This window comes from Rana temporaria, chromosome 9 (assembly GCF_905171775.1).
Source record: "Rana temporaria chromosome 9, aRanTem1.1, whole genome shotgun sequence".
Taxonomy (NCBI): domain Eukaryota; kingdom Metazoa; phylum Chordata; class Amphibia; order Anura; family Ranidae; genus Rana; species Rana temporaria.
Genome location: NC_053497.1, coordinates 154000280 through 154024584, shown reverse-complemented (window position 1 = coordinate 154024584; position 24305 = coordinate 154000280). Strand labels below are relative to the sequence as shown.

The window sequence follows — 24305 nt, the reverse complement described above, 5'->3', positions numbered from 1 at the left end:
TGAATGGCGTCCAGCGCCATTTACGATTCACTTACGCAAATGACGTAAAATTTGAACGTCGCGACGCGGGAACGCCGGGTATAGTTTAGCATTGGCTGCCCCTGCTATTAGAAGGGGCAGCCTTACGCTAAACACGCCGTACGGAAACAACGTAACTTGCGTACGCAGGGGGCGCGCAACATTGTGAATCGGCGTAAGTATGCAATTTGCATACTATACGCTGACCACAATGGGAATGCCCCCTAGCGGTCATCGCAAGAATGCAGCCTAAAATCTGCGTGGCCTTATGCCAAGCAGATTTTAGGCTGCAGTCGGCGTAACGAGTTCTCTGAATCAGGAGAACTCGTTACGCCGGCGCAAGTCAGCAATTGCGCTGCGTAACTATGGTTACGCAGGCGCAATTGCTTACTGAATCTGGGCCATTGTACTTAGCAGTACTCATCTAATGCCCATCTGCACACTATCAAGGGAAATGTGACATCTGTGATGAATGAAGTGCACTTGTTAGCATACTTCATACAAGCAGTTGTGCTCTACTGTAATGCAATCTCCAGCAGTCGGCATGAGGGTGAAGTCAGGCTTGGAGTGACATTTTTATTTATGATGGCAAGGTTTTAATGGCCTGTATTGTTGTCTGCAGCATGGAAGTGTATGCTGACCACTGATGGGCACAAGGTGAATATCATGGTGGTTTTTTATTTTATTTAATGTGGTTGATATCCTTTGTGGCCCTTTTTGGGAACATGGGGCCAGATTCAGGTACCCGCGGTGCAGCGTAACGTAACCCGTTTACGTTACACCGCGGCAAGTTTTCCGATTTAGTGCCCGATCCACAAAGCACTTACCTGTAAATTTGCGGTGTGTATCGTAAACACGTCCGGCGCAAGGCGGCCCAATTAAAATGGGGCGGGTACCACTTAAATTAGGCGCGCTCCCACGCCGGACGTACTGCGCATGCTCCCGTCGCAAATTCCCGACGTGCTTTGCGCGAAATTACGACGCGCCAACGTTTTGTGAATCGCGACGTGATCAAATGACTTATGCTGGGAAAAGGAAATTTTTTTAAAAAAATTCAAAAGCGATGCGGGAAAGACGGGCATACTTTAACATGGTGGAGTACTTTTCCACCATATTAAAGGTGCCCTATCTTTGCGACGGAAATCTAACACTTGCGACGACTTAACGACGGGAAAAATCTTCGTGGATCGCCGTAACTTCTAATTTGCATACCCGACTCTGGTTTACGTCGCAAACTCCCCCCAGCGGCGGCCGCGGTACTGCATTATAAGATCCGACAGTGTAAAACAATTACACCTGTCGGATCTTCTGGCTATCTATGCGTAACTGATTCTATGAATCAGTCGCATAGATACTCTGAGAGATACGACGGAGTATCTGAGATACTCCGTCGTATCTCTTTGTGAATCTGGCCCTTGGATCTCTGTGGTTACTGTATATGTCACTATTCCTTTATTATTTTTTACTGTGTGTTAGTACCATTTTGGAGGACCAAGACCTACCCAATTCGATACCTGGGAGAGAGAGAAGCAGCGTGTAATGCCTGTGTCCGTGTATAATGCTCAGACGGCAGCCATCCAGTGTACAAAAGCTGCGCCTCCTCCTCGTCCGTGATAGGAGAACACAGTTTCCCAGCAGTGAGTTAGTGTTCCGCCTATCACGGACATCCTCTCATCCTCATCCATGGGATGAGGATGAGAGGGTGTCTGTGATAGGCAGAACACTGGCTCACTTGCTGGGAGTGTTCCCCTATCACAGATTAGGAGGAGGCGTGGCTTTTATACACTGGATGGCTGCCATCTGAGCATTATACACGGACACAGGCATTACACGCTGCCTCTCTCTCTTCCAGGTATCAGATCAGGCATCGGGAGGATTTGCGCGAGTACAAGTACTCGCGCAAATGCTCTGTATCGGTCCGATACCAATACTAGTATCGGTATCGGGACAACCCTACCTAATACTATAGACTGTGCACACCTATGCAGTTATCATATATTCAACATGACCCGCAGTACTTGACTTTATTGAAGCAAGGATTGTCCTCATCACTTTCAGTATCAGGTGCACAGCAAAGGAGTAACTATTTTAATGAATGCACCCATCCACCACAGCAGAGGACAGAGGTACGGTGGGGAAGAAGAAGATTTCAACCAAATATTCCCTCTATTATCATGGGGAATGTGGGATATTTGGCAAATAAGATAGATGAGCTAATGGTGTTAGTTCAGAGTCAATGTGAATTTTGTTTTTTGGAAACATTGCTACACAGAGATATTCCCGATCACAATGTTATCATAAGTGGTTTCCAGATTGTTTCAAGATTGTTAGAGCAGACAGGGACTGCACAAGGAAGGGGGGCTTGTTATTTGTGTAAGCAATAGATGGTGCAACCCTGGTCACATAACTATTAAGGAAAGTGTTGTGCTGCTCAGAGATAGAATTATTAGTTGTAAGGCTTCGGCCTTCTTAAATAAACTCAAAGAAAGGGAAAGTGGCGCTGTTCGGGGGTAATATATGTGAAGTGTAACCCCTATTTGCTGTGATAAAGGTAAATGATATAATGATCCACTAGTTGACCAATATAGAAATGGTAAATAATAAATGGCGTGTGGTTTGACTGAGCTACTCTTGGAGCTCTATAAAGTGTGAGTGATCCTTTTAAAGTGACATACGTAATCAGAAGATAGAAAAACATTAATAAATCTAAAATATATACGGGAATTCATCAGCATCGAATGTACCAATCAGTGTCCACAAATAAAGGACCATAAATAAAGTGACATGTGTCAAATCCAAAAGGTGCATAAATTAATCAACAGTACATCAGATAATATTTGTCCACAAAACTTTTTTTTTTGATGACGTGTGCTCAATCTTAAATGTGGCAGTCTATAAAGTGTTTCCGTGCAGCACAAATAAAGTGACTTTTCTGTGCTTCCCTCCTTCTTCTGTGCTCCCCTCCTGTATATGCCCTCACCAGTAGGGGGGGGGGGGGGGAGAGGTTCAGCCTGAGCATAAGTTCAGGCCGAACTTTCACTGTTTAGTCATTCAGGAAACTTTTGAAACTTTCGGGATGTTCGACCGTTTATTCGGCCGCCTGTACCGACCACAATGCATTGCAGCGCTGACAGTGCGTTGCAAGCCCTGATTGGCTTAAGCAGTTAAAACTTCAGCCAATCAGGGCACAGAGCACTGACAGTCATGATTTGGAGACTGTCATCATGATTTTATCCAATCATGGCTTATTCCCGTCTCAGGCCCCATACACACGACCGAGTTTCTCGGCAGAATTCAGCCAGAAACTCGGTCGGAGCTGGATTCTGCCGAGAAACTCGGTCGTGTGTACACTTTTCAGCGAGGAAGCCGTCGAGGAACTTGTTGGGCCGAAAAGAGAACATGTTCTCTATTTCCTCATTGTTCAATGAGGAAAGTCGGCCCGCGGAGATCTCGGCGGCTTCCACACTGAACTCGACGAGGAACTCAATGTGTTTGGCACGTCGAGTTCCTCGGACGTGTGTACGGGGCCTCACAGTATAAAAGTATTCTTGCAATTGCAGCCATTATCAGTGTGATTTCGGCGTGGAGAGCGATAGAACAGGGCTCTGTGCACTGCTATTAGCATAGTGTGCTATACTGTGCTATTTTGCTTCAATTGTCAGTGTAGAATATTAGTTTAGTGTCAGTCTAGTGATAGTGTGAGTGTAGTGAGGAGGACCATCATTCAGCTTTGCATAGTATGCAACTAGAGTAGGGACAGCTCAGATAGTTTCACTGTAGTGCAGTGAGACTGTGTCATTTATACATACAGTACATTAGTGTATAGTAGGGACAGCTACTAGTTTCAGTGTAATGTAGTATAGTGAGACTGTGTCAGTAATCTTGACATTAGTGTATAGCTAGAGTAGGGACAATAGCGTCAGTGTAGTGACGTTTGAACACCGTCTATTTGATTGCGTTACTGCCAGTTTAACGCCATGTACTTCTGTGTGCGTTACTGACAGTTTAACGCCATATCGCTTTCCGTGCATTATTGGCTGTTTAACACCATATCGTTTTGTGTGCGTTACTGCCAGTTTAACACCATATAGTTCTGTGTGTCACTATATGTTTGGCACATTATATTGCAGTATATTATATTGTATCCGTGGAGTGTGTCTGTGTAGTATGAGTACTCAAATTAAAGGGCACCGAACACCTCTTTACATTGATTAAAATGCATCTACGTACAGATTTCAACTTCTCCTTTACATTTGCTTATAAGCACCGCCCCCTCCCTCCCAATAATGTCTGGGAGGACAACAAGGAGAGGCAGATGTTCCCTTGGCACTGTAAGGGGGCCAGCAACAAATGTGTCCACAGCCAAAGGTGGACGTGGTGGTCAAAGACCAATTTTTCAGTATCTGTCTGACAGGTGCATAACATTGCAATTTTTTACAGCAAGGCAAATTCTTGCTTTCATCAAGATTATCTCTATAGGGTTACAGTGGGATAACGCCACAACACCAAATTTTAGTCAAAGTGACACCAGAATGGATCCAAAAAATCTCTAATCTTGTTTCCAGTGCACTACATTGCGGTCTCATCATACACATTGGCTCCCCAATTGTTGCTGAGAAAAATAAAGGCAGCTTGCAGGAAAAAAAAAATTTGGCTTTATAAATTCAATTATTGGTGCAGCAGATTCTAGACATGGTACAGATCTGTCACTTTACAGCAGGGATCCTCAAACTACGACCCTCCAGCTGTTGTAGAACTACATATCCCATGAGCCATTGTAACACACTGACATTCACAGACATGACTAGGCATGATGGGAATTGTAGTTCCTGAACAACTGGAGGGCCGTAGTTTGAAGACCCCTGCTTTACAGTTAGACTTAGGCCCCGTACACACGAGAGGATTTATCGCGGGAACGGTCCTCCGGACCGTTTCCGCGGATAAATCCTCTGGCGGATTTTGATCTGATGGTTGTACTAACCATCAGATCAAAATCCGCGCGGAATTCCCTCCGCTGTGACGTGTCGCGCCGTCGCCGCGATGATGACGCGGCGACGTGCGCGACGCTGCAATATAAGGACTTCCACGCATGCGTCGAATCATTACGACGCATGCGTGGGAGGGAATCGGACGGATTGATCCGGTGAGTCTGTACAGACCACCGGATCAATCCGCTGGACTGGATTCCAGCGGATAGATTTCTTAGCATGCTAAAAAAAATTTATCCGCTGGAAATCCATCGGCCGGAAAAATATCCGCGGATAAATATCCGCTGGATCGTACACACCAGCGGATCTATCCGCTGAAACCGATCCGCGGATAAATTCCAGCGGATAGATCCTCTCGTGTGTACGGGGCCTAAGGGGACCTCCTAGGCACTATATTGGAAGGAATTTTTTATTTTTAGGCTTTCATTTTAAAAATCAAAAAAGTCACTGCTCATTTAAAAATGAAGTTTTTCACAAACTTTTTTTTATTGATACATGTCCCCCAGGGCAGGACCCGGACTCCTAGAACCATTGTATGCCCAATTACTTGTATTTAAGCCTTCAAAATGGGCATTTTTGATATTTGACGTTCGGGTCCCATTGACTTTAACCTCCCTGGTTGTATGATTATTTCAGAAAAAAGGTGCTGAAAGCGGTACCATTATTTGCAAGGAAATTTGTCGTTTTATACTGTAGGCCTGTAGTTCTTAGGAATAACTCACTTAAATCTGTCCAAACAAGAGTCTAGTAGGCATCCCGGGTATGAATTAAAAAAAAAAAACTAAATTATAAATTATAATATAATAAATAATTATAAATAATTATAACAAATAATAATATAATTATAATAAAAATTATTCAATAATGTAATCAACTCAAAATCACTGAAATGTGCTCAGTTGCAGAATTGTCGCTGTCATTACTTTTATTTTTTTATGACGAATTTCCCCACAAATTGCAAAAAGTTATTATAATTTATTATCGCTGTTTTCTAGCTGCTCTAAAACCATTTTTGACATAAAGAGACACTTTTGGTTGCTATGGACAATCTACAGTTTGCAGGCAGAAAGAACAGTTTTTATTATATAAAAGTACATGTAGGGCACTGGGCAGACCACTAGGGACAAGGGGTGTGTGTATTTTTTACATACAGTACTGTAATCTATAAGATTACAGTATACTGTATGTAAGGTGTTTGTTTACCTTTTTGAATTTGGCGCCGTTCTCCGGCCCCGTGCGTCGTAACGTCGCAGGGAACGGAGATCAGCGGCACACAGAGGCACTGTGTGAATCGAGCGAGGTCCCGCTCGCTCACACATCGTGGTGGCATCGCTGGATCCAGGGACAAGGTAAGTAAACCAAGCCTGTGGATTCTGCGAGGCGAGCCCGAGTCTGACTCGGGTTACCGATCGCAGCAGAAAAATGTAACCCCGAGTCAGACTTGTGAATACCGCCAGGGGGGTTAATGGGGTTTGTTATTAGGGTTCCGAACTTTCACAGTGTTCAAACGTTCGAGTGTGAACCAAACAGGGGTCCGTTCGGCCCATACCTACTCACCAGAGCCTCTCACCCCTGCGGGGGTAAAAGGAGTAATAGTTATATCCAAATCACAGTGTCCCCCTTGCCAGGAAACCAAATGGATATACCGTTTAGGGTCCTTAGTGCCTTTGTAATGGCTTGCTGGAAGGAGAAGTGCAGTGTGTAGGGTGGTGGGCACAGGTAACCCCAAGTGTGGACAATCAATAATTTTTAGATGATCACATAATGTCTTGGATAAAAAAAACTTGAGCACATCAGCCAATCAGATACCAGGTTTGATCAAGCTAGAGCACAAGGATTTGCTTTCAGCCTTATTACTTGCCCAGGTAGATTCCACGTGGTAATGGCAATGTATATTCCACCTCTGTCAACCCAAAGTTGGCAAGTAATAACATCTACAGTGTTATTTCAAAACCTCAAACTAAGCATCTCAATGCCTTTATCATACTCTCATCATACCATGAAGAAAACCTTGACTAGCTTCACACAGTTTGTGAGCTGCCGAACAAGAAAGAATAAGACCCTGCATCTGCTATATGTCAATGTGATGAATGCATACAGCTCTTTTCTCCTCCATCTTTGGGCAAATCAGATCATAATTTGGTCTACCTTAATCTTTGTTATGTGCCCCTGGTCAAGAGACAACTTGACAACTTTTTTTCTCTTAAGCACATATTTATTGGCACTCCTTTTACACAACATTCAAAATAGCAGTGTTATAAATAAGTGTGTCAAATAGTGTTTAATTAATTAAACACTATTTGACACACTTATTTATAACACTGCTATTTTCCCTATAATTTAACATACATTGTCGACACTCCCCATTATCCACACATTCTTCCCAAATGATATCATCAACCCTCAAAAATTCCACTTGCCTACTCGCAAAATGCGAGTGGAATTTAGTGCAGGGTGAGTAAGGAGCAGGGCTGGACCAGTCTGACAGCTTCCTCGCTGATCGCTTCTGGCAGAAGCAGTGCAGGCTTTTTTTTTTACAGGACATCAGAGCGGCCGGAGGGGGATTCCCTGATCGATATACTGTATGCTTACGGCACATAAAGCAGCTGAGCTGCTCCTTCAGCTTGCTCCGGTGGATGGATCCCCTCCCAGCGCCTTCTGCAGCCTGGCCGACCTCCCAGCGAGAATGTGATTGCCCGGCCGTGCCGCCCTCCTCGTGTGTGCCTGGATAGGAGGAGCTCTGGTGGATGGATCACATCCCGGCACCTGCTGCTGCCTGGCCGACCAGAGAGAAAGTGAGTGCCCGGCCGTGCCTCCCTCCTGTGTGCCTGGATAGGAGGAGCGGAGGGGACAGTTGCACATGTAGGAATTGATCTTTCCATATTTTTTCTGCAGCCAATGAACGCCCGCAGAAGAAGCGGTTATTCATCGGCTGCAGGAGGAATATGGAAAGATCAATTCCTCCATGTGCAGCTGTCCCCTCCGCTCCTCTTATGCAGGCACACAGGAGGGTGGCACGGCCGGGCACTCACCTTCTCTCTGGTCGGTCGGCCAGGCTGCAGCAGGCGCCGGGATGTGATCCATCCACCGGAGCTCCTCCTATCCAACTTTTTTACTGCCAACGTGCTCCCTAGTTCCTCCTGCATACCCCCTCTGCTCCTTGGCTCCTCCCCAGTGCTCTATGGCCCCCGTGCCCCCTGGCTCACCCACTGTGCTGCCCTGTCCCCCCCACTGTGCCCCCCCCACAGTGCTCTCTGGTCCTCTCTGTGCTCCCCCATGTCACCCCCACTGTGCTATCCAGTTCTCCTCCCCACTGCTTTTTAGCTCCCCCGCAGTGCTCTCTGGTCCCCTCTGTGCTCCCTGGCTCTCCCCCCTCACTGTGCTATCCAGTCGTCATCCCCCCAATAGCTCTTCACCTCCCCCCAGTGCTCTGTGCTCCCCCACACTGATATCCCTGCCACAGTGCTCTCTGGTCCTCCCTGTCTCCCCCACATACTCCCCCCCCCCAGTACTCTTCAACCCCGTGCTCCCTGACCCCTCCCAGTTCTACCTGCACCCCCAGTGCTCTCTGCCCCCTATGCTGTCCAGTTCTCCCCAGGCGTTTTCTGCCCCCCCTCCCCGCAGCACTCCCTGTCTCCCCCTGTGCTTTCAACTTGCCCTGTGCTCTCCAGCTTCCCCTTGTGCTTTCCAGACCCCACTTTTCTCCCTGGCTCCCCCCCATGCTCTCCACCCCAGTATGCTATCCAGCTCCCCCCCAGTGCTTTACAACAACCCCCACCCCCCCCTGTGCTCCCTGGCTCTCCTCATGCTCTCCACCACATTGTGCTATCCAGCTCCCCCGGTGCTCTCTGGCCCCTATGCTCTCCATCACCTCCCCATTCTCTCTGCACGCGCCAGGCTCTCCATTCCCGCCAGTGCACCCCCCAGTGCTCTCCACTCCCCCAGTGCTCTTGCCCTCCACACTCCCCCCCTCTGCTGCTCTCAGCCTCACTCCTGTGCTCTCTGCCACCCTGTTCCCTTTTCTGGCCCCCTCACCCCCTGGCAGCTCTGCTAGGTTCCCCACTCTTTTCCCTTCAGCTGCTGCGGGGGTCTCAGGCTGGGGAGCGGGGAAGACACCGCTATCATGGGCTGCTCAGTCTATTTTTTGACCCAGTCCAGGCCTGGCGGGCAAATTGAGCAGCAAGGCTTGCAAGGATGTATAGTTCTGGAGGGAGAAGAGCTCTAAAGACCTCCCAGGACTGGAGGACAGGCTGACTGGGGCCGGAAAAAGTTGACGGGTGGAAGGTAAAGATGACCAGGGACCACTCCATCTCACAGCAGGACGCTGTCCCCACCCAGAATGAGAACAGACCCTGCCTGCTACTGGCTGTCATGGACATCCTGCTGTCATAAAAGGTACCGTACCAAGCATCACACAAAGCTTTCTACAGACAGGCACTGCAGACTGGTACACAGGAGAGTCTGCAGACAGGGACGGGGCTAGAGATCCCTCTCTCCCCTCCCTCTCTCTCCCTTCTCTCTCTCCCCCTCTCTCTCTCTCTCTCTCTCTCTCTCCCTCTCTCTCTCCCTCCGCCCTTCCTTCCTCTCCCCCTGCCCTCTCTTCCTTTTCCCCCACCCCTCTCTCTCTTCCTCTCACCACGCCCTCTCTCTCTTCATCTCTCGCTCTTCCTCTCTCTCCCTCCCTCTCACCTTCCCTCTCTGTCTGCACTGGAAACTTCCCCACTCTCCTTCCTCTGTGTATGTGGATTGAATCTGTGACACCCCCTTCCCATTCTCCCAGGGCACATGGGAAAATCCTAGAGGGGTTGTCACCTTGCTGGGTCCCAGATGTTGTATTGGCTGCATATGTCTGATGTGTTCCCTGGAAGTGGTGCTGATCGCCTGTGTGCTAGATCATACATCGTTCTGCAGCCATTTTTACTTGCTTGAATTTTTTTTATCCATTATGGGCGTGAGTGAGGCCTCATATCTAAATTTTGCCTAAGGCCTCACAAGGCCTAGAGCCGCCTCTGAGAGGAGGCTACAGTGCTCCCCTCCCTCTCTCCTCCTCCGTGTGTCACGGAGATGCAGGCTGTGTTACAGAGCCGGTGTTCCTGATCGATACACACCCCCCCTGCGCCGCAGCCGCTCTGATGTCCTGGGTTGGGAGGGGCAACTGGTGGCGAGTAACTTTCAAGGCCTGGCTAGTGGCTCGTGACTTCAAATTTTGAGCCCTGATATCATTATATACATATAACTCCAAAGGGCGCATTTTTGTAGATTTCTGGTCTATCCATAAAATACTTTAATTCATATAATTTATGGAAGCATTACCTCTGCTTCCTACTATGATGCCTCTGATGCTCCATTGCAGGTTCTGTACGTTGCTCCGTGTACACCCCCTGAGGTAACCCCCTCCTTTGCATGGCTTTCTGCAAGTTGCATATGGCATGGTGTCACCAGACTCCGGGCGACCTAGTGGCCGAGGGACCTGTGGGACCCCTTTGAGACAATTGCTAGCGGAACTCCGGTCAATATTTTATGTTTTTAACACACAACTGATCGGTAATTATATACTTTTTGCTTTTCTAACTATTAGGTACACACCTAGGAAATGAATTGAATCTTATTACATAATCTCTTTCAACAAACCCCCAATCCTCTGAAGAAGATCCCCGATTTGGGATCGAAACCCATCAGGAATCATACTCATGCAGATGTTTTCATTTTGTACAACTGTATTCGTAATGCTGTGTTTGCAACCCATGTGTGTAATATTTATGTTTTTTGACCCGAGATCCCACTTTTAATGTCCACCACTGCAATGTAGTGTAACATATTTAAATACATTTTTACTCCCAATTTGCTACTTTTGGAACCTTTGCTGCTTTAAAACCCCACCGGGGAAACTTTCTTTTCTTTTTTACATTACGTTACCGGGATGCGCAGCACTCTTCACCCTCCCTATGTGTGCTTTTCTCCATTTTTTAGAGACAACTTGTAACCACCAGATCAGTGAAAAGGTCTAAGGAGTCTTTTGAGTTACTGCGGGGCTTTATTGAGGGGGACCGATTGGAATGCACTCTGTGAGCAACATGGAAATGACATTGATGGGCTGAGTGCATAATACATTATATTAATTATATTAATTATATTATTGTGTAGATTCTATTGTTCCAACAAAAATTGTTCATTGTTATTTAACCCTGGGTAACTAGGGAAATGAAGGATATTCTTAACTCCAAAAAGATGGCTTTTAGAGTGGTTAATAGGGAGGAGTTAAAAATTATTCAGAGGGACATGAGCATAAAGATTAGAGAGGCTAAGGAAAAATATAAAAGAAAGTTTGAGTGGAAACACCAGCAAAACAAAGTGAGAGAGGTCTGGAGTAGCATGAGAGCCATTACAGTTCTTAAGCCAGTTGGTGGCGGGACTGGGGGAGATGTGGCGAGGGCAAATTAATTGAACCATTTTTTTTAATAAGTTTGATTCGGAGGCCCTGGCTTTGACTCTCTCAGATTTAACACAAAGTTGTAGGAAAGCAGAATTGAGGCAAGTATCCTCCACTCTTCATAATAGATGTCCTTCCTTCTTTAGTGTGTGTTCTGATTCACCCCTATTGGATACTGTAAAGCGGAGTTCCACTCGTCCCTTTAAAAATTTAAAGTCAGAAGCTACATTGTAGCTGGACTCCAGGACACTTACCTGTCCTGGAGTCCAGCGATGTCGGCACCGCAGCTGATGTTTCCATCGGCTGGTGGGGTGCTGCAGCCACCATAAGCGGGTAAGGAAACCTGGCAGTGTAGCCTTTTGGCTTCACGACCGAGTCCCTATTGCGAAAAGCCTGCTGCACTCTCTCACTAGCTTAGCTGAAGGAGAGGGAGGAGGAGGGGGAACAAGCTGTTGATGTAATTCGCCACAGCAAATTCTCCCTGAAGTGGCAACAGGGTACCTGTAAAAAACAAGTATCCGCTCCCACAAAAGGTGCCAAATGTGGCACTGGAAGGGGGGAGGAGACAGATTAGCGGAAGTTCCACTTTTGGGTTTAAACATGTGTTCTTTGTTAAGAACAACTCTACTCCTCCTTCATGGGAAAGTGCATCAATATCTTTTACAGCTGATCAGGTGAGCAGACAGTTGAGGGTACTTAAGGCAGGAAAATCAGCAGGCCCTGATGATGTTAGCCTCAGGGTGCTTAAGGCATGTGCAGACCAGTTTGGGTGTGTACATCAATGGGTTTTTAAAGATGAACTCCAGCCCCCCCCCTTTTATTTTGAGCCCCACTTACCTGATGGTGGTATCTGCAACTTTTAGATACTCACCCATCCAATAGATCCAGCATTGACTCACTGAGATCTTCTCATACCCGGCCACAGTTCCATCCCGCACTGCCGTGATCTCTCTGACGAGAGGCCCACCAGCTCTTCCAGGTTAAGTGACCGGGTCTCTCTATGATGCTCCAATAGGCCTGCCGCCTCCTCCTGTTCTTGAATGATATGCTATGCTTCCTGAGATATGTGATGTAAATACCGTATACCAGGAGGCACAGTAAGCAGTGGTCTCGCCTAAGGTGAGTGACATGCATGGGGAGGCAGGGCAGATAATAAATAAAAAAAAAGTAAACAAAAGAAGAAAAAAATGCCATATATCTGCTGAGGAAGGGAGGAGGGGTGGAAAACCAGGATCATCCCTTGAAGGGTGATGTTACACTTTAACCTGAGCCTAAGTCTACGCAAAGTCCCTGTGTTGTGGAAGATGTCCTGCCTTGTCCCTTTGCAGAAGATACCACATCCTTGTGGCTGGAATACAGACTAGTGGCCTTGACCTTCCACATTATGAAGACCTTGCATGCTAAATTGCATGTATGCACACCTGGGTGCATTTAGTACTAAATGCAGCAAAAAGTGTAATTCCTAGACAGTGGAAAGATACTGAGAGCCCTTCGCTGAGGAGTTAGTTATGTAAAATCAACAAGACTTACAATATGGAATTTTTAAGGTTCAGTGGCGAAATAGGAGAAGAAGGTTTCGTAAGGAGATGGAAGGATTGGTTGACGTATAGGCAATCACTGAGATTTGCTGAAAGGATGATAAAGGGAAGGGTAGAGAAGTGAGTTTGAGAGGGTCGGAACAAAAAACTGGCATTTGGAGAGAACTGGGGCGGGGTGGGCGGGGGTGAGATTGTCTTCTTGGGGTGGGTGGTATTATTTTAGACTGTACTCATGTTGCATTTGTGGGGCCGGCAGTGGCAGCCCGACCCCGCCTGAATTCGTGTTGTTTGAATTTTTTTGTCTAAAATAAAAAAAATCTTAAATAAAAAAAGCACACCTGGTTAAGCCAATGAGCACTGTAAAGGTCATGTTTTTTTAACTTTTACAGTGCTATTGATACTATCAGGCTGGATGTCTTGGGCGAGAAGCTAGCAGCTATACAGGTTGATGTTTCCCTTGTGTCATGGATTGTAGACTACCTGACAGGAAGACCGCAGTATGTGTATTTGTAAGACTGTGTGCCGGATAAGGCGATCAGCAATATTGGGGTTCCACAAAGGACAGTTCTCTCTCCCTTTCTTTTTACTGTCTATGCCACTAATTTCAGTTACCGGACAGAGTCTATAGAAGTTTTCTGATGACTATGTGGAAGTGGGATGTGTGAGGGGTGGGAAAGAGACTGTGTCTGGGACTGTGGTGGAGAACTTTTTCACATTGTGTGAGGATAATCATCTATAACTACTGTAAATGTGAAAAAAACAAAGCAGCTGGTTGTGGATTTAAAAAAGAGGAAGGCACCGGTTTCCATCCAGGGAGTGGATGTGGATATAGTAAAGAGTTACAAGTATCTGGGGGTACACATAGATAATAAGCTACTCAGAACCCACAAACATTATATATGTTGTTTTAGCAGACACCTTAGGAAATAAAATGGTGGTCGTTGCAACTCTTTATGTCACACGGTATTTGCGCAGCAATTTTTTTAAAAACATTTGGGGGGAAAAAACGTTTTACACTTGTGGAATGGTCCCAAACTTCAGTACTTATAAATCTCCATAGGAGACACTTTACCTACATACCATGTAACTACATTTTGTTACAGGTAACATGTTTAGAGTTACAAAGGCGGTCGGTCTAGTGCTAGAATGATTGCTCTTACTCTAACGATCGCAGTATATGTAACCTATGTGTTTCTGGTTTTGATTTTCCTCACTAGCCACTGCACATCCTATATATATATATATATATATATATATATATATATATATATATATATATATATATATATATATACATACAGTATATATGGCAAACAGGCCACTTTTGTTACATATATAATAGAAGCATGTATTTCTGGGAATTTACTGTTTTGCAGGTGGGAAGCACTAAAAACACAAATATGATGCATTGTGTTATACATATGCATTCCAATAACATCAGCTAACAGTGCATATGAGAATCAATACAAAGCTCAAAGAAGTTCAGCAAGAAACAAATGTCGGATTTATGCATTAAGGTTATTCCCATTATGTGAAACAGGTTCCTTGCAACAACACATTCTGATATGTTTCTGGATGGAACATACATCATAGCTGGTGACTAAAAAAATAGGACCTTTAACTACCTGTTTCCAAGAAAATATATTTTAAAATATAATTTATAGTTTGAATCTTCCTTAGATAATGGAAACCTCAACTCACCCCATCCAGTGATGTAATAAAATGTCATTCTTCTGCCTTCACTCATGTTTACTGCAACAACTTTACTCCACAATAGTAGGCCTTCAACTAACATCCAAGCAAAGGCCGCCATAAAAAACAGGTGAAGACAAGCTGTAACTGTGATGCAGAGAACCTAACGGATTGGATAAAAACATCTCAAATTTGTTGTCACAGATAACATAACTGAAATATTAGCTGTAAAGATACAACCATACTGTGTATTAAAATTATGAATACAATCAATGTAAAAAATGCTTACATATTTTACTTATGTAAAATTGAGGGTACTTTTGCCACGCAGGTACATAGTTAGTCAGACAGGTTGAAAAAAGACACAAGAATATGGCATTCCACAAGCTGAGATATTTAGATATCTACAAATAAAAAACTTCTTCAAGTCATCTCTAGACTCTTCCCCGATTCTGACACGTTTATCCACTTTTGAAAATTTCTGCAGAAATGACCCCCATACTAGGGGAATTATTTCAACATTATACTCCCAGTTACTGACTAATTCCATCTCTGGGAAACTACCTTATGTGTGTAAATGGGAAAAGGATCTAGATCTAGAGCTAGACGCATCGGAATGGAAACAAATTTGGAATAACACTAAATCAGCATCCCTGAATGAAATAGCGGTTGAAACAAACTACAAGGTACTCACTCGATTGGTACCTAGTGCCAGTCAGGAATGCGAAATACGTGCAAAATTACCCGGACCATTGTTTCAGGGGATGCTCATCACCAGGGACATACTTTAACATTTGGTGGTCGTGCCCAAAAGCACTATTATTTTGGTCGGAAATTTTCCATATAATCAGTGACCTCTTCGAAAAGACAATGCCCTTAGATCCCAAAATGGCATTACTAAATCTAAAACCTGACAATGTGTCACATAAGCAATTTAAACTAATTCTGCAGCTTCTTACAGCCGCGAAACAGACACTCGCGAAGGCTTGGAAATCTCCTAATTTATCACTAAATGAAGTGACAAATAGAATGAATACCGCAATGTTTCATGCCAAAATGATGGCAATTGATATGGATACGATCACCAGATTCGAGAAAATATGGAAGCCTTGGTTCACATATGTAATTCCGAATGCAATTAATAATGATGTTTTACAGCCGTGGTAGCCCAGCCAATTTAACAACTTTCTGCTATTACATCAAAACTCAGATTGCTCCTGCAGACCCCCTTATCCTCAACCCTTCCCTTCTCTGCCTCCTTTTCTCCCCTTCCTCAGAAACATGTTCTTAGCCTTATAATTTTGTTTCCGCAACTAAGGTTACAATGTTGAATATCGTTGATTGCACCAAAAGAGTATACATAAAGACATGGCCCTAGATTCATTTTAGTTCACAATGGTTAATAGAAGTAATGCAAAATTAACCTAGGTGGCCAGTTATTCAATCAATATTGTTTCTGTATACCTTGTTAAACTGACTGAAATAAGCTACTTTTGCAATGTACAATGACTATGTTTGTTTGTTAGAGAGTTTCTTCTTTTTGTAACTCGTTCTTTTTATTATGCTTGTACAATTCTTTATCAATTCAATAAAAATACTTTGACAAGGAAAAAAGACACAAGTCCATCTAGTAAAAAAAAAATCATACAATCCGATATACATAATCCTATACCCACAGTTCCAAAGGAAGGCGAAAAATCCCAGCAAAGCATATTCCAATTTGCTACAGCAGGGGAAGAAAATCCTTCCTGATCCCCTGAGATACAATCAGATTTTTCCTGGATCAACTTTACCTATAAATGTTAGTACCCAGTTATATTATGTATATTTAGGAAAGAATCCAGTCCTTTTTTGAGGGAGTCTATTCCACATTTTCACAGCTCTTACTGTGAAGAAACCTTTCCATATTTGAAGGTGAAATCTCCCCCTTGTCCTCAGTGATGACCTTAAAGTCAATAACCTTAAAGTGAATCACAATATGGACCGCTTATGTATTTGTACATGTTGATCATATCCCCCTTAATCTCCTCTTCTCAAGAGAGAATAAATAAAATAACTTTTGTGTGACCATGTGTATGCAAGCCAAGCTTGAGCGGAATTCCGTCTGAAAAACCATCCAAGGTTTTTCCGACGCAAAATCCGATTGTGTGTATGCGGCATAAGTTTAGATCAGCTAATCTTTTCTTCTAGCTGAGCTCCTCCATGCCTCTTATGAGTTTGGTTTCCCTTTCTCTGTACTTTAAGTTCCCCCATATCGTTTTTGAGAACTGGTGCCCAAAACTAAACTGCATATTCCAAGTGAGGTCTTACAAATTTTTACAGAGGCAAAATGATATCTCTCTCTCTGGAGTCCACACCTCTCTTTAGACATGTGCAACAATTTGTTTAGTTCCGAAATTAGTTTTTTAACAAATTAGTTAATTCCAAAATTTCTGAATTTTCAAATTTTCTGAATTTCAGAAATTTAAAATTTTCCGGATTTTGTATTTCCAGATTTCGAATTTCCAAATTTTCGAATTCCGGAATTTCAAATTTCTGAAATTTCGAATTTTCAAATTCAGAATTTCGGAGATGCGGAAATTCGGAATTTCAGAAATTCGGAAAATGAAAATTTGAAATTATGAAAATTGGAAATTTCGACAATTCCAAATTCGAAAATTATAAATTTCAAAATTCAGAAATTTGAATCTCACATTTTTCCAAAATTCGGAAATTTCAAAAATTTGAAAATTGAAAGTTCGAAAATTTGAAAAAACAAAACTGTTGGGGTTGGGGTTAGGGTCAGGGCCAGGGTTTAGGGGTTAGGGTTAGGGGTAGGGTTAGGGTTTCCCCTTGAAGAATAATGCTAGGACTCACCCCCACCAAAGTTTAAAGACTACCCCAGCTAAGTCGGGGAATAAACAAGTCAGAATACCCAAGTTTCAGTAATTTCGAAGATTAGGAAATTCAAAATTTCGTAAATTTGAAATTCTATATTTTAAAAATTTGGAGATTAGGTATTGAAATTTCCTTTCAAATTTGGCTGATAGTGATTGTAACAAATACGAATTCATCCGAAGTTACGAATTATCCAAAATAACGAATGGAAATTAACAATCTAATAATAATAAATAATAATAATAAACCTTTTTATTATTATTATTAATTTCTTCCATTCCATTGGTTTAGATTTTCCATTTGTTATTTTGGATAATTTGCAACTTCAGATAAATTTGTATTCCTTACATTCACTAACAGCCAAATTTAAAAGGAAATTCCAGTACCTGTAATTTAATAGTTATTATGAGTTAGTTATTATTTTGAATTTTACTGATCTCTTTCCTTTTTTTCAGATTTTTGGAAAATTCGAAATTCCAAAATTTGAAAATCTAAAATTCCAAAATTGGAAATGAAAAAATTTGAAATTTGGGAAAATTGCATTTTCGAATTTCCGAATTATAGAATTCTGAATCTTTTGAATTTTCCAAATTCCGAATTTTTTGAATTTCTGAATTCCGAATCTTCGAATTTCCAAATTCTGAATTTTTTGAGTTTCCGAATTCCTGAATCTTTGAATTTCTGAATTCTGAATTTTTTGAATTTCTGATTTTCCGAATTTTCAAATCTCCGAATTTCCAAATTTCGAATTCCAAATTTTCGAATTCCCTAAATTTCGGAATTTCCGAAAAAAGCAAAAAAACGAATGAAGCGAAAAAAAAGAATTTTTCGGCAGTGCACATGTCTACCTCTCTTAATACATTAACCACTTAAGCCCCGGACCATATTGCTGGTCAAAGACCAGAGCACTTTTTGCGATTCGGCACTGCGTCGCTTTAACTGACAATTGCGCAATCGTGCAACGTGGCTCCCAAACAAAATTGGCGTCCTTTTTTTCCCACAAATAGAGATTTCTTTTGGTGGTATTTGATCACCTCTGCGGTTTTTAGTTTTTGCGCTATAAACAAAAATAGAGCGCCAATTTTGAAAAAAATGAATATTTTTTACTTTATACCATAATTATACATTTTCCCCAAAAATATATAAAAAAAACTTTTTTTTTCCTCAGTTTAGGCAGATACGTATTCTTCTACATATTTTTCTTAAAAAAAAATTGCAATAAGCGTTTATTGATTGGTTTGCGCAAAAGTTATATCGTTTACAAAATAGGGGGTAGTTTTATGGCATTTTTATTAATATTTTTTTTTTTACTAGTAATGGCGGCGATCAGCGTTTTTTTTCGGTACTTTGACATTATGGCGGACACTTCAGACACTATTGACACATTTTTGGGACCATTGGCATTTTTATAGCGATCATTGCTATAAAAATGCATTGATTATTATAAAAATGCCACTGGCAAGGAAGGGGTTAACACTAGGGGGCGGGGAAGGTGTTAAGTATGTTCCCTGGGTGTGTTCTAACTGTAGGGGGGTGGTCTCACTAGGGGAAATGACTGATCGCTGTTCATACATTATATGAACAGACGGTCAGGCATTTCTCCCCTGACAGGACCGGGAGCTGTGTGTTTACACACACAGCTCCTGGTCCTCGCTCTGTAACAAGCAATCGCGGGTGCCCGGCGGCGATCGCGCCCGCCGGGCACACGCACGGGAGTCAGGGACGAGCGGGGGGCACGTGCTCGCGCCTCCGGCGGCGTGCGGGCCCATATTGGCTGCTGGGCGAGGTGATGTATAGCTATGTGCTCTTACCCAGCAGAGCCGACCTGCCGCCATAAAACTGCGGCGGCTGGTCGGCAAGCAGTTAAAGGACTTTGTCAGCTTTGGAAACTGCAGCTTGGGATTGCATGTTAGTATTTAGCTTATGATCTACCAAAATCTCCAGATCCTTCTCAACTATGGAGGTTACTATACACTAAAAAAAAGGAGTAAATCTCTCATGAGAGTGGAATGGAAACCAAATTCACATTCACACCACAAATAGTAGATTTCAATAGAATTATGATTTATTTGATTTTAAGGGCTTTGATTTTTCAATATGCTGAACCATTCCAGCCTAATAAAATTAAGGTGTATTGGGTGGGAGGGTTTTGATAGGCTGCCAAGCAATAGCTAAAAAAAATATACCTCTTCAATAAAGGAAAAACATGTTTTGCCAGTAGGTGGGAAATTAATAGTGGGGGTATGTTACAGGCCCCCTAACCTGAAGGAAGAGATGGAGTTGGATCTCCTTTCACAGTTAGAAATGGCAGCGAGGCGGGGAAATGTCCTCATGATAAGGGACTTCAACTATCCCAACATTGACTGTGCAGAAGGGACAAGCCAGTCAATAAATGTCTTTTTTTTTTAATTGACCGATTTTTTTTTTTAAGTTTTCTTTCACATAACAACAAAGGAAAAATGGGAGTGCGTTAGGAACATATTATTAAAAAAGTATCACCAAGTGCATTCCAATGGGTAATAAATATAGAAGAACAAACATTAAACCTGGGTGGCTGAACCAAAACATAAAATGTTATATTAAGGACAAAAAAATTGCATTTAAAAAAGTATAAAGTGGGTCATTGTCAGCATTCCAACACTACAAGGAATGCAATAAGAATTTTAAGAGCTCATTCAGGGCAGCTAAAAAAGACTTTGAGAGACATATAGCGGAGGAGAGTAAAACAAATCCCAAGAAATGTTTTAAATATATTAACGGTAAAAAGCTGAGGTCAGAACACATAGGCCCCATAAAGGACAATAATGGGGCCTATGGTTACAGATGACAATGAGAAGGCAGCTGTACTACATGTTTTTTTCCCCTTAGTCTTCCCACAGGAAAAGGATGGGTATAACAACCATGACTCTATTGTTAGTAACACGTCACAGGATCTATCCTTGTGGCTAACAGAGGTCGGAGTCCGGAAAGGTTTAGAAAAGCTTAACATAAATAAATCTCCCTAGGACCAGATAGCTTACACCCGAGAGTCGAAAAAAGAACACAGTCAGCCTATAGCCAAACCACTATTCCTAATCTTTATGGACAGCATACTAACAGGAATTGTACCAGCTGATTGGTGAAAAGCCCCCACAGTACCAATATTCAAAAAAAAAGGGCAGAGGTATATTCTTGGAAACTACATGCCAGTTAGACTAAAATCAGTAGTTTGAGGTGATGATAAGGGACCATATTCAAGAATTTTCTGATGAAAACAGTATCATTAGTAGTAATCAGCATGGGTTTACGGAAGGTCACTCTTGCCAAACCAAACTATTAACATTCTATGATGAAGTGAGCTGCCATATAGACAAAGATAGGCCAGTAGATGTGGTGTATCTGGATTTTGCAAAAGTATTTGCTACAGTCCACCACAAGCGCTTAATCTACAAACTGGGGTTTGTGGGTATGGACCATAGGGTTTGTTCTTGGATAGAAAACTGATTACAGGGGCGTGTCCAAAGGGTGGGATAAATAACATGTACTCAGAATGGTCTAGAGTGGCTAGTGGGGTACCCCAAGGCTTTGTCCTGGGACCGATTCTGTTTATTTTATTTATAAATGATATAGAGGATTGGATAAATAGTTCAATCTCAGTGTTTGCTGATGACACAAGAATACGCCAGGTAATAACATCACAGCAGGATGCAGAAACTTTACAAGATGTCCGGAATAAATTAATGGAGTAGGCAACTAGATGGGAAATGAGGTTTAACATTGATAAATGTAAAGTAATGCACTAGGGGGTTAAAGATATAAATGCAAGTTACTCACTAGGGGGAGAACCCCTGGGGGATTCCAGGATGGAGAAGGATCTGGAGGTCCTAGTAGAAGATAGACTGTCGTCAGAATATTAGCATGCATTAAAAGGGAATTTACTCCAGAGATAAAATGATAATCCTGCCACTTAAAACGCGGGTTCGGCTGCATCTGGAGTATTCCGTCCAGTTCTGGTCACCAAACTTTAGAAAGGATGTGCTGGAGAGAGTCCAGAGAACGGCAACAAAATTAATATAGGGACTGGAGAACCTCAATTATGAGGAACAACTTCAAGTGCAAAATGTTTTCTCCCTAAGGCCCCGTACACACGAGGGGATCTCCGCTGGAAACGGTCCATCGGACTGTTTCCAGCGGAGATTCCTCCTCCGGATTTGGATCCGATGGCTTGTACTCACCATCGGATCAAAATCCGCGTGGAATTCATCCGCGTGACGTGTCGCGCCGTCGCCGCGATGATGATGCGGCGACGTGCGCGACGCTGGAAGGTAAGTACTTCCACGCATGCGTCGAATCATTACGACGCATGCGAGGGAGGGGAGCGGACGGATTGATCCGGTGAGTCTGTACAGACCACCGGATCAATCCGCTGGACCCGATTCAAGCGGATAAATTTCTTGGCATGCTAAGAAATTTATATCCACTTGACATGGATCGGGCCGAGGAATCTCCACGGATAAATATCCGCTAGGCCGTACAGACGACCGGATTTGTCCGCTGGAACTGATCCGCGGATCAATTCCAGCGGATAGATCCGGTGGTGTGTACGAGGCCTGAGAGTTATGATTGGAATGTAAGCATTTGGACCTTTCAGTCCCAGGTAGTAGAGATGACATGGGGTCACACGAGATCAGAAGAGAAGCAGTTTACCCTAAGCTGCGTAGGGGGTATTTCACTGTCAGGGCGGTAAGGATGTGGAACTCTCTTCCACAATCTGTGGCTTTAGCAGGAAGTATTGATAGTTTTAAAAGATTGTTTGATGGCATCTTAGTGAACACAATATTCAGGGATTTGGGAAATAACTATCTACACAAACACACACATACCAACACAGGTTTAACTGGATGGACTGTTGTCTTTATTCAACCTAAACTACTATGTAACGATGTAACTATGTAATATATTTAATATTTTATTTATTTTTTAATCTAAGGGACTTTTTTCTACAGTTTGTCTCACTTTCATTAAATATTTCTTTACTTTATGAACTATGATAAGCATCACTGTTGAATAAGCAAAACCCTGTTAAAATGCTAAATTTGTTGATTTAACTTTTTCACTGCCAGGCCCTGCGCACCACTTTTAAACTCAGCAGGCCAGACAATTTTTGCAACTTTTCTATTGTCTTTTTATTTTTTCCTTACAGCTTGCAGAGTTTGCAAAAGACCCACCTAGCCATATATTTTCTGAAAGCACATGACCAGTAGAATAAAAAAAAGGTGCTACTGATTTTTAAGGCCCCTCAATATTTGCGCAATATTTGCGCAAATGTTTATCAAAGCAATATTTTATTTGAAAATACACTAAAATCATTATTAGCATATAATAACACAACATTTTACACAATTAATGAATATAAAAGCTTAACCTGTATTAAAGTAGAAAAATAACAAATATGTGTAAATGTTAAATTGTGTCAAAATAGTGAAAATCTTACGTACTAACTGTAAATATTCAAATTTCTCCAAAAATCTGGAGGTTTTCATTTTTCACTTACAGCTTTCGTAGTTTGTAAAAGAATATTTTTTCTGAAAGCACATAACTGGTAGAATAAAAAGAAGGGTGATTGATTTTTAAGGCCATGCAATATTTGCACAAATGTTTATTAAATCTCTATTTTCACAAAAAATCCCTATTTGCACACATAAACACAGCATAACCTACAAAATTCTTGCTAAATTCCTAATCAGGCCTCATTCACATGGGATATACTAAAGCCCATGGAGGCCATGGAGGGCTGTGTTTACCTGCATGGAGATGCACATGTTTTCTGTGCATCCCTGGGCAGGCAGTCCTATTCATGTCAGTTGAGACACAGCAGCTTCAAAGACAGATCAGACATCTGTGCAGACATCTGTGCATGGCCTCAAATGTAGACAGTGTGAGTTCAGTGACATGCACCCACATGGAAGTTGGGAACAATGGCTGTGTCTATGCAGCCACATAATGCCAATGCATATGAATGGGACTGCCTGCACCGGAATGCATGGAACACCTGTGCATTACCGTGCAGCTGCTGTGTTTCAATTTACATCAATGGGATGGCCTGCATGGGGATGCACAGAACACCTGTGCAGCTAAACACGGCCTCACTGTAGTATGCAGTGCCGATCGATCCTGACCTCCCTGGGGCCCTAAGCAAAATGAAATGTCACATTAAAGTTGAGAAACGGGGGGGGGGGGCTGTCGAAAATGACATGTCACATTAAAGTTTACAAGCGGGGGGAGGGGTGTACTGCTGTCGGAAATGACATTTTACATTAAAGTGAGAAGCAGGGGGGTGCCGACTTCTTACCTCTTCTCCCATGCAGCGAGTTGAGAAGCATGGTGAGGGGGCGAAAATGACCTCTCGCCAGGCGGGGCCTCTAGTAATTTGGGGGGCCCTCTGCAGCTTTGTGGGGCCCTAAGCGGCTTGCATAGTGAGCCTATAGGGCGGATCGGCCCTGGTAGTATGATCCATGTGAACTAAGCCTTAGGCCTTGTTTACATTTGCAGGTAGTGGCAGAAAAGTTGCATGGTTGAGTTGCATCTCTGCTAAACACCAACCACCCCCCATAAGCTGCAAAAGGCAGCAAAGGGTGCTGTTTAAAAGCTGCGGCTGTGATGCTTCGCGCCTGTGGCACAGACCTGACTTGTAGTGATGCCGCCTTCCAAATGCTAAACATTTAAGTCTGAGGAAACACTGCAAAGGCGCTGAAACTGCATGTAATGCATGTGGTTGCAGCA

The 24305-nt window shown here is 43.1% G+C and overlaps 1 protein-coding gene across 1 annotated transcript in view; it reads right to left on the bottom strand.

Annotated features, from left to right (window-relative positions):
* The window catches only part of ADGRD2 (adhesion G protein-coupled receptor D2), a 999543-nt gene that overhangs the window by 604717 nt on the left and 370521 nt on the right, over positions 1-24305 (bottom strand). The window contains exon 17 of the mRNA XM_040324866.1: positions 14676-14829. Coding sequence (XP_040180800.1) covers positions 14676-14829 — 154 coding nt within the window. The remainder of the gene's footprint in view (positions 1-14675; positions 14830-24305) is intronic.